This window comes from Pezoporus occidentalis, unplaced genomic scaffold (assembly GCF_034315485.1).
Source record: "Pezoporus occidentalis ecotype Australia unplaced genomic scaffold, CSIRO_AGI_Poc_V1 ctg22, whole genome shotgun sequence".
NCBI lineage: Eukaryota > Metazoa > Chordata > Aves > Psittaciformes > Psittacidae > Pezoporus > Pezoporus occidentalis.
In genome coordinates, this window is record NW_026914072.1 from 2,031,914 (window position 1) to 2,047,410 (window position 15,497).

General features: G+C 37.0%; 1 protein-coding gene across 8 annotated transcripts in view; it reads left to right on the plus strand.

Annotated features, from left to right (window-relative positions):
* Nucleotides 1-15,497, plus strand: part of BMAL1 (basic helix-loop-helix ARNT like 1) — a 46,933-nt gene that overhangs the window by 19,421 nt on the left and 12,015 nt on the right. For 4 of the 8 annotated variants that reach the window (XM_062620176.1, XM_062620174.1, XM_062620178.1 and 1 more), the window contains exons 2-11: nt 3,048-3,168; nt 3,903-4,050; nt 7,111-7,131; nt 8,138-8,176; nt 8,503-8,544; nt 9,457-9,614; nt 10,694-10,773; nt 11,784-11,876; nt 12,812-12,929; nt 15,064-15,213. In XM_062620176.1, the coding sequence (XP_062476160.1) occupies nt 3,911-4,050; nt 7,111-7,131; nt 8,138-8,176; nt 8,503-8,544; nt 9,457-9,614; nt 10,694-10,773; nt 11,784-11,876; nt 12,812-12,929; nt 15,064-15,213 (841 nt within the window). In that variant the 5' untranslated portion in view covers nt 3,048-3,168; nt 3,903-3,910. Of the gene's footprint in view, nt 1-3,047; nt 3,169-3,902; nt 4,051-6,360; nt 6,365-7,110; nt 7,132-8,137; nt 8,177-8,502; nt 8,545-8,893; nt 8,974-9,454; nt 9,615-10,693; nt 10,774-11,783; nt 11,877-12,811; nt 12,930-15,063; nt 15,214-15,497 lie in introns of those variants that run through there. The other 4 variants (XM_062620179.1, XM_062620180.1, XM_062620182.1 and 1 more) reach the window with 3 other exon arrangements.

Below are 15,497 nucleotides of genomic sequence, written 5' to 3' on the forward strand. Positions count from 1 at the left end.
TCTGTAAAGAGGTCTTGACTCCTGGATGGGTGCTTGCAGACATAGTTGACCTACTTTAGCTCTGACCTTGATTTGCTCAGAGGTGTTTATGTACTCATGATCAGCTTTGCTGCATGATTAAGCCAGTCACGTGGCTTCCAACTTTTTCTTTTTTCTTTTTCTCTTTTTTTTTCTTATTTTTTTAAGGGATGAGCAGTACGATTTGTTTTTACTCTCTCATTGGCCTTGTTAGAGGGGCCTGGAGAAAGACTGAATGCAAGGGAGAGGAATCCTGAAGGAAGTAGTCCCAAACAGGCTGTGGAGACACATTGTCATGCGATACAATGGCAAAATATCATTCAGTTCTTATGTACAGAAGAACTTAATCAGAGAGAGGACTACGTGGCATTTTTTTCAAGTAGGTCCTTGGAGTATTTTGGCGACAGGCTGGGTATTCATAAAGGGAAGATTTGAACTTTGCTGATAAATGTGGGTAACTTTTGTGTTCCTTGTCAATGAAGATTTTTTTGAGTCATTGAACAACTAGGCAGCTGAAGGCTGAAAAGGTAGTAAAATACTCAGTTTTTCAGAACTGTAGGAGTCTTGCAACAAAACACTGAGCTGTGCACTATTTATTATAGTGGGGCATGCTTTTATTTGCTCTCATCGTTGCTTTGACATTTTCTTAACTTTAAACCTCATTTCAAGAGGCATGCTAAAATGGAGGGCTGTGGTTGTTAGAACTGAGGTGAGCATTTGGGACATGGTAGAGCAAGAAAAGAAACTGAGAATTCCATATTTTGCTTAAATGGTCAAAATACTTGAAAGAGTGCTTTGTAGCTATCAAATACAGATACTTGGTTATAATTTAAAATAGCAGCGCCGTTGAATGGGTGCTTGATTTCAGGATTTTTTTTCTATAAAACAGCTTTGAAATTTTTGCTTTGAGATGAACAACAAAGCAGTTTTTATTTTCCCATTAAAGTAAACCAGTGACTTGTGCAGTGTTCTGATTATTAAGCTAAGATGCTGACAGGTATTCTTAAAGGGAAAGGACTCTGTTAAACTTGCAAACCCTTTTTTTCTCCATTTTTTTTAATTTTAATTCCAGCTCATCACAATCTTCTATCTGAGGTCATCATAAGTGGTGCATGAAATTATACTGAGCATTAAAATGTGAGTTCAGCAAGTACATGTGGAGATATTCAGGAACGTTTGAAAGTTAATTGTGGGTGTCTGGGACAGAAATCTTAGAAACATACTTGTTTCTGGTATGTGCATTGTGGAGTGCTTGGGTTCCAAGGCTGAGTCAAAGATGCACAGTAACTGGCATTAGAAAAAGAGGTATTGTAGGTAGTTTGCAAAGAAGTTTGCAACAGACTTATCACCGGATTCATAGGCCTTAGCCACAGGCCACACTAAATTTAGCTGTAACTGACTTCTGCACATCAGATGAGGTTGAAGATAATGTTTTTGTATCTGTATCAATCAAAGAGAAATGGTCGGGTGGTTTAACTGGTGTCTTATAAATTAAGCTGCAGTAATCTCATAAACCACAGTAACATAATCGCGTTTATTGTTGTTGGACTACTTTGAGTGAGAAAGACAAAGGAGGCAACTAGGAAAAAGCTGATACAGGAAAAGTAAGGCCTGATCTGCAAGTAACTACTTGTGTGAATTAAAGCCTTGTAAAGTAATCTGTGGTTATGGATTCAATTTATATTTTAACTTAAATTTGTAATGATTTAGCTTTTGTCAGTGACCATTTGGTGTGAGGTGGCCTCCTCACTCACCCTTACCAGTATTTCCACACATTTGTAAATAACCTGACGGCTCTTTCATTTTTGGCAAAGGATCACAGGGAAGGTGTCGTGTGAGGTTGACAGTGGGCTGTCACTACCAGTTCAGAAGCTCTGCTTCTAGAACAATGATGATCCTCTGTTGGAAAGTTGGTGGTGTTAAGGCAGTGACTTGCCTGGCCTTATATTTAAGAGCTGTGATTCTGACTGTTATTACTGTAACAGGACCAGTGATTTAGGTAATTTAAACTTCTGAAATAAATCATGAATTTGCTGTTTTTGCAGAACTGAAGAAAATTGTACCGCTGACTTTGGATTTCGTGAGGTTTCTGTTGGCTTATAACTTTTTATGTGTCGATATATGTGATTCAGTGGAATTGGTTGTAATGTCGTATTGACAGAACATTGGTTGGTTGGCCTGCAAACTTCTGAGGGTGTCATGGGAACTTGCTGATCCGTGTAGTTGGGAAGGGCTGCTGTCATCACAGGTTGGAAAGACAGTCACGATGTTCACAGATGCTTCAACCAGAAAACAGTGTATCCCGAAGACTTTCAAAGCTTTTTGCAGGAGGCAGATTAAGAACAGTTTTTAAGTCTTGCATAGTAAGTTTTGCTGGAAAACTTGTTTTGTGGCGGCAGTCTGGAAAAGAAGGACATCCATATGCAGACCCGCCACTAAGCTTACAGTGTAGCTGGGAGATATAGTTAAGGACTTGAGTTATGGTACAGGGTGTGAATTTTATATAGAACTTGAAGCCTGCAGAATAGAAGTGTTTAACCCCCTTTCCTTTGAAAATGCCAACTGTGCTTACAAGGGAAAATAAAATAGTAAGCCAAGCCCAAGCTGTCTTACAGCTATGTCCACCTTAAAAGTGAGGCAGCCAGGAGTGAAGGGTAAGTCTGTCTTTCGCACTTAACAGCGGCTTGACTCATTCTGGTAGCATCTGACAATAAATGTGTGCAGATCTAACCACTGTTTGTGAGACAAGGGCTTTTATGTAAAAACCAAAGAAGGATAAGCACAGCCCGAAAGGAAGCGATGCTGAAGAGATTCCTTATGGTCCAAAGTTTGGATCATTTGAGATGTACATCCCAACATTTAAGCCTTTTGATGATGGATAAAACTTCTACACTTTATAAAGAAATTTAAATTCAACCCTTGTGTAGGAAACATTTATTTGGTATTGTAAACTGTGTCTAAAACAATTGTTCTAAACAAACTTGTTTTGAAAGGTGTTTTTTAAGCTTGCTGGTTTTCTTCCTACTCAGATTTTTGGAAGTACTTGACTAACAGAATATGAGGCATGGAAGAGTTTTAAGGTGATCAGCTGCTTCAGGCTGAACATCATCTTTCCCCAGGAGGATCTAGGCTTCCAAGACAAGCTTTCGGGTAAGAACTCTTCTGTTTGACAGTCGATCCTATTTAGTAATGAATCAACTTCTCATGGGGTTTCTTCCAACTATATAGTTATTTGCATTTTAGAGGCTCAAAATGTGTATGTTTTGGATGAAAAAGCTAATTAGATTTATTTGTACCTTTAACTGGTAATCTTAAACCATCATTGGGTTATTTAGATTTTTATTTATAGGGTCTGCTGTGGGGAAGATGTTTATTTAACCTCTTATTTTAATGGAAATATTAATTCTTTTCCATGAAATTTGGTGGAATTAGAACTTTCAAAACCTATGAACTTTGATACGATGATCTTCAAATGGAGAGAGACACCAAAGTTAGTGTTCCCAGTCAGCAAAAGACAGACAGAACTTACCGTTTACTTATGTAACATAGAAGCAGTTGGCTGGCCAGTTAACGTGAGAGTAAACCCGGTTTAGTTAACGACCACATTGACTATTCTTTGAAAATAATGAAGTAATGAGTTTTGAGAATGGTTGTGGTTTGTCTGCAATACTCAATACACCAGTAACTGGAAAAGGAGAAATGGCAAAAGGAAATAATAAAACTGATTTTTTGCAGTTTTAGAGAATGGTGATTTTGAGATCTGGGGTTGGTTTTGGTTTTGTTTGTTTGTTTGTTAAAAATATGTAAGTTTTTGCTTTTCTCAGTGCAGTGGTGTTTTGGTTGGTGGTTTTCATTTACTTGTTTGTCTGTTTTCCTGGTGTTAGACAATCCAATGGCAGACCAAAGGATGGACATATCTTCTACAATTAGTGACTTTATGTCACCAGACCCCGCTGACTTGATCTCCAGTTCTCTTAGCAGTTCAGGAATGGATTGTAATAGGAAAAGAAAGGGAAGCTCTACTGATTATCAGTAAGTTGTATTTCTCTTGATTTAACACTGCTAAAAAGAGGTGGTAACATAACAATACAGTGGGGGAGATGATAGTAATATTTACAGCTATTTTTAAATAACCTTTTCTTAATAACCTGTTGTAAAGGTTTTATAAAGAAAAAAGCTACCGTGCACTAACAGCAAAGTTCATTATTTAATAATAAAAATAAAGTCTTCATCTCAATGCAGCTAGAAGTGGGGGTATCAGGTGGGTTAAGGCTGAGGAGAGAAAATTTTGGCTGATAAGTGAGGAAAGAAAACTAATACCAATGAAACATAGAGTGTGAAGGTTGATTATGTTGACTATTTGCATAGGAAATAGAGTGTCAGAGCAATGGGAAGGAAGCTAATAAATTAATTAAAAAGCAGAACTGGGAATAGTTCATTTGCTTCACCTTTTTTTTGCCTTTCTAGTTACTTCAGATCAGTGGGCTGCCAGCCTTTACCTGATGAAGCTATTTTGTTCTCTCAGTTGAATATGAATCTGAATAGTCCCTGGTTTGAGGCAGTAGATCTACCTTTCATTCAATCAACTGACTTAATCTTGTATTGGCTCACAACTGTAGCCTATTATTCCTGACAAAAACGTGGTTTCTTCTAAACTGATAGTAGATAGGTAGTTTTGTTTCAGGAAAGCTGCTTTTCTTCAAGGGAAGCTTGCTAATGACTGCTTGGAAGCACTGTCCAAGCCATAGCGTCTCTGCTGGGGCAGGTATTTGAAATAGAAATCACACCAGCTCTGCTTTAGAATAGTAAAGGTTGTAGTAAAGCTTGCCAGCTTTTCAGGTGTGTAATGTCTTCTGCACTAGGTCCACCAAGACCAACCTGCTTACTCCTAAATCACTGTGTGAACCTCATGTGTATTGTAACTTTACAAAGTCTACCTGCAGGGTAACTTGTGAATGGGTCCCATCCATTATTAATACAGCTGCCTACTCATTTTTATGTAACATCACAAATTTTATCCTTCTGGGCCTTTGGATTGCTGGTAGTTCTTTTTTACTTGGGGGTAGGATTTTTAAGCCGTATTGAGCAAGACAATTAAGAGTTAGGATCCCTGTGCTTAGGGCTTCCTTTTAGGAGAACTTATGCATGAAGCTTTAAGCACTATTGAAAGACCACAAACATACTGCATATGTACCTTCTCTAACATGCATTTAGTTTTCCTAGGACATTCATTACTGCTTCTAGTTGAATTGACGAGTACAAAAGTCAGTGAACAGCCTCAATCTTACCATCTTCCTCTTCTACAGAAAGGATTTCTCCATCTTTATTCTCCTGGGTAGGAAGCATTGCTCAAGCCCTTTTTTCCAAAAGCAGCTTGCTCTTCTAATTTATAATTCCACCCTTTAGTTTGTGTGTGCCTTAAAAAAAAAAAAAAGTGAAAACACTCTTTCCTTGAATCCCAAGTAAAATACGTTTACAACAGCTGTTGTCATACCACAATTTGTGTTGTGTTTCAAAGTAAATGGTGGCTAGTAAATATTCCTATTTGAAAATAGAACTTAAGGTAGATTTCCTTGATCCCTCCTTCTTTATGTATGCAATGGTAAATGTTCAGAAATGCGCCTGTTCAGCTTTTGCTGCCCATGAACGAGTGTCCAGTTTGATGCTTCATTTACCATTGAAGCCAGGCAATAACAAAGGCAGAACCTGACTGGTTTAGCGTGGTTCTTTGTTCACCTCTCAAGTACATGCAAACGTATTGATCAGCTGCACTTTCAGCTCTCCACACGAGCTTCTTTTCGATTTTTTTCTTTTTTTTTTTTTTTTTTTTTTCTCCTGCCATTCCTCCGGGAAAATTCCTGTCCAGCCTATTGCTACCACTTCAGCAAAGGTTGTCTGTTCTTCACTGCGATCTCTTATAGTCAAATGCTGGAATCCAAGATTTCATGCACAGCCCTATAAACAGTTAATTTCTTTTCTTGGGAGTAGTGTTTTCAGTTGTAGTAATACATAAGGAAACTATCCAGAAGAAATTGTAGCTTACCTTGTGCCTCTTTGAAATTTTACTTTCTGTGGGTTTTCTCTAAAACAATTTTTTTCTAAAACAAATGTTGTCACAACAAGCATCCTGTAGCTAAAGGTGTCATCGCAAGCAGAAAACTGATGCCTCATTTCTGTTTCTAAGTCCTATTCTAGACCTGCATGCTAATTCTTTGTGAGCCTCAAAAGTGCTTTGAGCCATTGACTTAGACAGTAACTCAGATGTGCAAATTGAGAGATAAAGTAAACCTTTAGCATTATTTGAACTTCTTTTAAAATCTAGTCACAAAGACGATCAAAAAACGCAGTGAGAATATATATATGAATGACTGCCATGTTTATATGTTAAGAAGGTTACTGTCCAATATTGAACAGGCGTAACTACTATGTTAATGGCTAATACGAGATTTTTCATGAGGCTTTTAGAAAACATAGCCTCTTAACATGTTAAAGTTCAGTGGTATTTCAGATCATTTTACAATCTTGAAGTGATGCCAGCAGTTAGCTTGCATGTAGAAACTCTGTTTAATTTCCTTGTGGTATGATAAAGTTTGTATAAAGTTCAGAATTAGGACTTAAGTACTGACTATAAGAAAAAGTTTATCTGTCCTGCTGGGCAGAATCACAACTTGAGAAACTTGGGGTATTTTTCTTAAAAATTGCTTTTAATTTCTGGCCTTAGAGTCCTCTGAAATAAATCCTATTTATGTAACCACAAAGGAAACACACATAAAGCACAGATCTTTCCTTTCTGAAGCTGAAACAATATCTCAGTGATTTGCATGACACAATTTAGGTTAGTTGTTTTACTGGTTTTTCATGTTAAGTATAATGAACTATGCTAGCTTTTCTTAAAAAGCAGAACTGTTCTTTCAGAAAGTAGATAGATTTGAACTAGCTTATTGCCTTAGAATACATTCACTGCTATTGTCTTATTTCTTTGTACCTTTCATTTCAAATAGAATATAAATTAGCTTGAGAATTTCAACAGAAAATGTAAGACACAATTCTTATTTTCTGTATATGGTGTACTTTATTTTTCTTTCTTTTCAGACTTGATGGCTTTCCTTTTGAGTAAGTATAAATATTTTAATAATTGGTTTCACTTGAAAAAGAGATGCTTGGTTTTTGCTTACCTTTCCCTCCCATTTACTTAAAATCTGCAGGTAAGAAATGAAACCAGCATAAGACAGGCCTCTGAGTGTCCATTTGAGCACAGTTGTACAGATTTAAGTATATCAAAACAGACTTTTCTTAATTCTTTTGTCTAACACGGCTGTGATCGTAGGCATTCACATTTTTTTACCAGATATGACTATGAAAACTTATGCTTTCCTCTCATTATTTCTGTACATATGATTTTAATCTTACAATGTAATAAGGGGAAATCCTTTTTATTCTGCATTCCTCTTTCTTTTTGTTGTTTTTCACGTTGAGACAAAAGTAAACCATGTATCTACACTGAAAGTTGAACTAATTTAAAATGTTCCTGCTTAGTTTTATGCAGTCTCTCATTCTGTTGTGCATTTGGCCATCTCCAGTAGTTCACTGGCCTAGATTATTATCATCTTCTATCCCAAAATGAGCTACCATAAGACAAACTAACATGCAGAACACACAAGCACAGAGTAATTAAGGGCATTTGTGAATTTTATGCTAGGCACTTTGATAACTGCCTCCAGTGGAACTTTTAAGTGTAGTAAATGCAAGTTGGTAGCCCTATCTGATGAAGGCACAAAAGTATCTGCTGTGATTTGTACTTTTTTCCCCTCTAGTTAACTGAAAAACGTTTTTATAACAGACGATATCTTTGAACCACAGCATGTTTTACTGTCAAACACATCAAGCTGTGCCATTTTGTTTGCTTGAAAGGAGACATAACTAATTTAAGAAAATGTTTCAATGTTGTAAAAACCACACAGCTTATTTAGCCGTTCCAGGTTCTCACTTTTATATTCTTACTTTTAAGTTTGTGATTTAAAGAGGACAGGAATACTTTAGTCTAATTTTATGATACTTTGATAACAGTTTTGCTAATCCTACTTAATTTGTGATACATTGCTTTATTCTGTTTCTGCAGGGAAGGTATGGATACAGATAAAGATGACCAACATGGAAGGTACTATTGATACAGTCACTAAAATGGTAGTTCCATGGTACTGACGTAGGATCCTGTGTGTAGATACCTGTTTTGGGTGTCACTGTAGTCATGGGTCTCAAATGTTTCTTTGCTGGCACAAAGGCTTAAGATCACTGAACAAATTAAAACAGACAAAAACCCCTCACACTTTGAGCCACAATATTATAAATAGTGATCTTTTCAGAAGAAGGGTTAAATAAACATTGAAAGTTTTAAAAAATGAGGATCAGTAGGTATATAAGATGCATTAAAATAATTTGGTTTGGTGTTTTCAATACTGTCTTTGTGATACCATTTCTCAACAGACTGGAGTATACAGACCAACAAGGCAGAATAAAAAATGCAAGGTAATAATCTGAACAAGTATATCAAAAAGAATTCTCTTGCCTTTTCCTATATGTGAAATATTTGCACATGTATCTTATCCTGAAAACAATTTTTTTCTAGCTTTGATCTCTTATTTTTCCATGTCTTTGCACTGTTAACATTTTTCGTGTGTAAACTGCCTATACTAATTTGGTAGGTAACTTGTTTTTACTTAATTAACATTGAAATTTGAGGTCTGTGATTTGTGTTTCTGATAATGTTATATTCTTTCATCTTGTTTCTTTCAAACTCAGTAGTGGGTTGTGAATGTATTAACAGTGACTCCTTAATATGGAAAAACATAAAACAAAAGTTAACTTACTTAGTATTTGTCATGTTCAGAGGTATCTCAAGTACTTGAAGTGGAAAGCTATAGGATGAGTAGAAGACTTATATTGCCACAGCAAAAGGTAGTTTTAAATACTTGGTACATTCATATAGTATACCAATTACAAATTCATAATTGAATGCTTTTATTAAATATTTAGATATTTATAAATTTGCTTATCCATGACCTTTATGATTCCACTTATGTTTCAGTGTATGTGCTAAGAACAGAAATGGTGTACAGCAGTAGAAATCTCCGTGTAATTTTGTACTGTTTAGGGGGTTGTTTCAGAACAGATTCAGTGTACTGTATGGCCAGTGTTATTTGTGTTTTCTGGTAAACTAGAACCATGTGCTGCAGCCTTACCTGTTGCTTGTAACTGTTGCTCATCCAAATAATGAACATAAAATATCTGAAGAATGCTTTATGTGGATGTCCTTTTCATGAGGATGAGAGGGTGACTTAATTATCAGGAGGAGGCTGTTTGTTTGTGTTATACTGGATTTTTTAATATGATTTATTTTCTTATGCTTTTCTGTTTTACCTCACCACCTCCCCTGTTTAGGGAGGCTCACAGTCAAATTGAGAAAAGGCGTAGAGATAAAATGAACAGTTTTATAGATGAACTGGCATCTTTGGTACCAACGTGCAACGCTATGTCTCGGAAGTTAGATAAACTCACTGTATTGAGAATGGCAGTCCAGCACATGAAAACATTACGTGGTAAGTTGGTTGGGGTAAAGGGGGTGCATGGACAGGGCTAGTGGAGGATGGCAAAATGGGATTTTCCCCAAAGCTGTACTTCTTCTCTCCTTATCCTTTGCCTTAGGAGTAAGTTAATACGTTCTGGGACAGCTTCTCACTTTTCTTAGCATTTGATGCTGTGCATTCATTTATAGCTTACTTGTTCATGGTCCAATATCCTGATCCAACTGCGAAATTTGTGGATGAGAAAGAACAGTCTTCTATCATTTGACCTGATTGGTCACCATCAGTAGATTCGACAAAAGGAGGGCAGCTGAGACAGGTTGGGGGAAGGGCTTAAGTGGCAGCGCACAGTTGAATCTTGTGCAGTGCTCTTAAGCAGGTAGTGTGCAAAACTCATTGGATAAAGAAGTTAGATTTTACCTGTAAGGAATATTCCTACAGGACTTTGGAGATTTTGTGTTTGTACCTTTAGCTGTGTGTGAAATAATATAGAGTACTTTGAATGTTCAATTTTATTGTCTTTAATGGGTTTCTGTTGCAAGCACCTGAAGGGAAACACACAGATTTGGAAGAGTTGGGGTTGTTGCAAATTTCTGTAAGTCCAAAAGCTTCATATAAGAAATCAGTGATGATCTTGAAAGAGCTTTCAAGAAATATGCCCCTGAGAAAACAGTGATGCAGCTGACTTAAAGAGCCGCTGTTCTAGTGTCTAGGAGACCTGGTGTCTTCCAGGCGTATTTATCCTAGCATTTTGGAAGGTTTAACTTCTGCAGCTGTCATTTGATTATATGAGTACTTCATAGTACAGCATTTGGGTTAAAAAGTATGTCAAAGAACACTTTTATATCTGAGAAGACATTTAATGTGCATTACTACATAATGCAGTGTCTGTGGTTTAGCAAAAAAGCTTCATCCTTTTTAAAGTTAATATCAACAGAGCTCATGTTGATAGTAAATCAAAACCAAAAAGCGACTTCTATTTTAAAGAACACCTGTAATGATAACAGTATAAGAAGGAGGCAAAGGAAAATTGCTCTTTTAAGTGTGTGTTGTTAAGTTTGTGATATGGGGATTGTTTGTTTGGTTTTTTTTAGGTGCTACAAACCCTTATACAGAAGCAAACTATAAGCCTTCTTTTCTATCAGACGATGAGTTAAAACATCTTATTCTCAGGGTATGTTTAAACTTTTAATAAAGAGATATTAATGGCTGTGAATATAACTCTCCCAAAGCAAAACACCAGTGTTTTTCTGCCTTTTGTCTCAGCTTAAGAATGCTCTGATTATAAAGGATAATGAAGAAATCAACAAGATTTCTGCATAATTCCACATAATTTTTGCATAAAGTTAATGGGTTTTAACAATGACTAGCATCTCTTAATTTAAGCAGGAAGATTTAAGAGGAAGATCTGAGGAAACTCTGGTATTTTGTTGGTAACCATCAGAATCTCCAGCTGTTTCATGGAATGAGGCAAAATTACATAAATTGTTTCCTTGCAGACTTCCTGTCATTGGCTACCTTGACGTGCCTTTTGGTGAACAATGATATAACAAACACCTTTTTTTGAGGTCATTGATGTAACATGATTTAGTATGTTTGGCTGCTCGCTGTATACTTCTTTTACAGAATGAGGAGTGTCTATCGTTTATCAGTAGTTAAGCTTGTGCTCTTTAATGTCCAGACATTACATTCTGCAGCATATGCAGAATGTGATTTCTGCAATATTGTGACTCTAAAGCTATAAAATTAGGGCCTAATCCCACACATTTGTATGTGACTGAAAGAGTCATAATGGGAATTACTTGCATACAGGCACATAAGTAAATACCCAGGTTACATTTGGTTTCTAAAAGAGGAACTATAGAATAAATACAATTAAAATAATATTTTAATTTGAAGGATTTTGAAACATAATCATAATATTATTGGGCAAGACATGGATTCTTTCTCCCCGTAAAAGTGTATTTACATTCTGGGCATGATGCCCCAATTATGCAGAAAATGTTTGTAGATGCTGAGAAAACTTTGTTGTAATTTAGTATCTTGCCTGTTGACTCAGTTATCTCAAAATGTTAAGACAGCTCTCCTAGTGTAGAAATTTTACTGTGTTCAAAGTGGTTTTAAAGGTTATAACGATGCAGTGAGGATTTATAACTTAGTAACTTTCTCCCCCTCCCCAATTAGGCAGCAGATGGATTTCTTTTTGTTGTGGGCTGTGACAGAGGGAAAATACTGTTTGTTTCAGAATCTGTCTTCAAGATCCTCAACTACAGTCAGGTATTCTTTTCTATTTTAAGTAATGTTAGGCCTTAAAAGATTGAAAAGCTTTTTTTTTTATGATTATGTGTTTATATGGAGGGGTATTTATGTAAATAGTCTGTCTTGAAAGCTGAGATTTCTTGCAAAGAAAGAAGTTTTTCTTTGCCATGTCATTAGGGAAGATTGTTTCTGGTTTCCCTTCAAGCCAAGGAGGTGAAAAGGAACTAAATTTACCTCACTGATTGATGCATTCTGATCAGGCATTTCCCCTCAGGCTTGCAAAATCATTATCTAATTGGAAGCAAAAGCAAATATTGAAAAAACACTCAGGTTCTTCCAATTGCTTCACATGATTTTTTTTTACTTGGTTTTCTTTTTTCTGTTCTGGTTTTGCTAGAATACTTACTGATGGGAAGCAATTATACCAAAGCCAGGAATTTAATACGTGCTTAACGTGAGGCTTAACTTGCACCATATATTGTGTAAATAAGAGTCTTCGTTTGTTCTGTCATCTGCCCTTGTTGCCAAATTTGAAAACTGTATTAGCTTCAACAGTTTTCTTCAGGAAGCCTTTGGTGTTAGGTATATGCTAAATACCTACTCACATTGTAGATACTGGAAGAGAATGTTGACAATTATGTTTCTTTTTTCCTTCAAATGTGTGGCACATGAAGAAAGGTGGAAGAGAAACTGGAGTGTTTGGTGGTGGTGGATTGCGTGTGCTATTGCTGCTAAGCTCTTACTGAAAATAGTGAAATAAATTACTATATAATGTAGTCATAACTTAAATATACAGGGAAAACATAAGCATACCTCACATTAAATCCTGAATCTTGGATGTTTAGTGGTCCTTGGTTAGACCTATATGTAAAAGGATTGCTTACAATAGGTGCTAAAGGTGAGGAAATACACTGAACAATTACTTTTTTTTACTAAATATTCAATCTCTACAGAATGATCTGATTGGTCAAAGTTTATTTGATTACCTTCATCCTAAAGATATTGCCAAAGTGAAGGAGCAGCTCTCTTCTTCTGACACTGCACCACGAGAAAGGCTTATAGATGCAAAAAGTAAGTATTGCCACCTTTGAAAAACAGTGTTGTGTGTCCAGATCCACTGCTGCTGAATATTTGCCTAATGTCAAAAGTGTGTGTGTGTGTGTGGTGTGCTGTTTGGTTTATGTGTCATGCCAAGGAAGTTTTAGCTATGTCAAAACTGGTAGGCTTGGTGTGTGCTGCAGGATAGATGCATTAGTTTAACTGGCTTCACCTGTGAGGTATCCTCTCTTTTTTTTCCAGGCATCAGAGGTTTAGTTTTTCCCATTAAAATTTGTGAAGCATTTGTTCTAATCTGTCATTCTCAATGGCAGAATACGCTTCAGTATTATTCTGGATATTTTCAAGGTAGAGGATTCTTTTGCTTTGTTTATTTTTTATTGTCACTCCCATCTATGACCTAACCTTTCTCTTAAAAGTTTTTTTACACTGGTCCTTGGAATCATTTCCTACTCCCTATCTTAGCTCTATTCCACTCTGGTATTTTAAAGTTGTTCTGTATCTCTGCTGTTTTTGAGGTGAGTGGGTGTTTAATTCATTTTCTTAACAGGAGTCTGCATTGCTTGAGTAAAAGGTGGTGTTTTACAACTCCAGATTTCCAGGTCATTAAGTCTCATGTTTGTCAGGAGCACAAACCTCTAGGATGTCATCTTCAAGAAGCCACCATCTCAATTTCAGAAACTGAAGCCAAGAGAGATCATTCCAGGGCAGAGAGCCTAGAGGCTCCAGCTGGATCAGCTGAAGTTTTTCTGGCTCCTGGCTTTGTCTGGTTGTCAAGCATGTATATCCAGTGCTGGCTCCTTTTTTTTTTTTTTTTGTGTGCTGACAAAGTTACGGCAAAAATAAATACTGTGAATTACAGCCCTCCCATCTGCTATGGTAGACTGATTGGTAGAATTTCAGGAGCCCATATTCTTAAAGAGTACTCATATGTATGTGTGTATTTATTTTTATGTTGGCATGAGTGACTCAGGCACAGCTTGTACTCTCACTACTGAAGAGCAGTTTCAAATGCATGTGGTTGCAGGACAGTCTGACCTCCTTGTTGTGACCTCAGTCAATTCTAATTTTAAGGGAGGCATACTTCACATTTTGGCATTGTTGTTTTCCCCCTTGTGTTAAATGCCTTCAAGGCCCTAGAAGTTTTTGTACATGTTTGTAGCTGTTTGTTTGTTCAACCATGCAGAAATGGTTGAAGTGGGTAGCAAAAGTTGCTATGTGATTTAAATCCTACATCAACTCTTGGAGCACTGTCCCTTGGAGGTCCAGCTTCATCACTGGTGTTGCTGATCCCTGTGTTCTTGATGCATGCCAGGCGTCTTCCTGGAGCTCAGTTTGTACCAGCACTCTTCTGTTGGCTCCCAGAGTTGATGTGTGTTTTGGTACTTTGTTTCTCCAGTTACTTTCCACAGAACAGAAGAGAATCTAAGAATCTCCTGCACGAATATGGTAAAGGTCGGGACTTAGTGTTAGGGAATGGTCATATGCATTTATTGCTTTGAGGCTGGAGAGACTTCAGACATGTAACCAGTGGTCTTGGGGATTTGCAGCACCTGTGTAGGTCACTGCTGCCTTTTTTTCCACCTGCCATCATAACAGTGAAAGCTGATGTCTAAAATCATACCAGGGAAATGGACCTGAAATGTCACTGTGCTGTTTCTGCTCTGTATGTGCATATGTGCTCTCTGAATGGGTGTTGTGATAGAAAAGCCTTTCAGTCTGAAGGGACAAGGGCCTATTGAGTGACTACGTATGAAGTACTGCTCTGGTTAGGGGTAAATAATCTCTATTTTGATCAGTTGATTGGTGTTCAAAGAAATCACAATTTATCGCAAAACTCATGTGGATTTGTACAATCTTTTGCTAATCTTTGCATTTAGAACCCTATGTTCTCCAGCTTGCATTGTTTTCACGCTAGAAGGTCTAATCACAAATGTTTATAATGTTTGATTTGGTCAGCTGAGTCCTGCCCAGCCCATACTCAATTCCATGAAAATCTTCTGTTTCTGAAGAGGGATGAAAAAGGACTTCTGTGCAAGTCCCAGCAAAGTTGAAACTTTGTACAGTTGGGCAGTTATGATATAATCCTTTGTACGGTTAATGTTGTACCTGAAGAAGGCGGCTTCCTCACTTCCTCTCTGTGTTACAGCTGGACTCCCAGTTAAAACAGATATAACGCCTGGGCCATCACGACTGTGTTCTGGAGCAAGACGGTCCTTCTTTTGTAGGATGAAGTGCAACAGACCTTCAGTGAAAGTAGAAGAAAAGGATTTTCCTTCAACCTGTTCAAAGAAGAAAGGTAATAATTATGTATTTTATTGCCATATGTAATGGCTATCAGCCTTTTTTTTTATACAATTGCTCATTTGCAGTGCTTAAATGTTTTACATTTATTGAACACTGTCAATGTTTCCTATTAATGTATTGAACTCTGTCTAGGTCTGTTACTTCTTCATACCCCACCCACCTCCCAGTAGCTCTTACACACTGTATTAGCATATAAAGCCAAATTCTCCTCTCTGCTTTCTTGACATTTTTGCGAGCACTTTGTGCTAACAGTTCTGGTGTGGTTATTGCATCTTC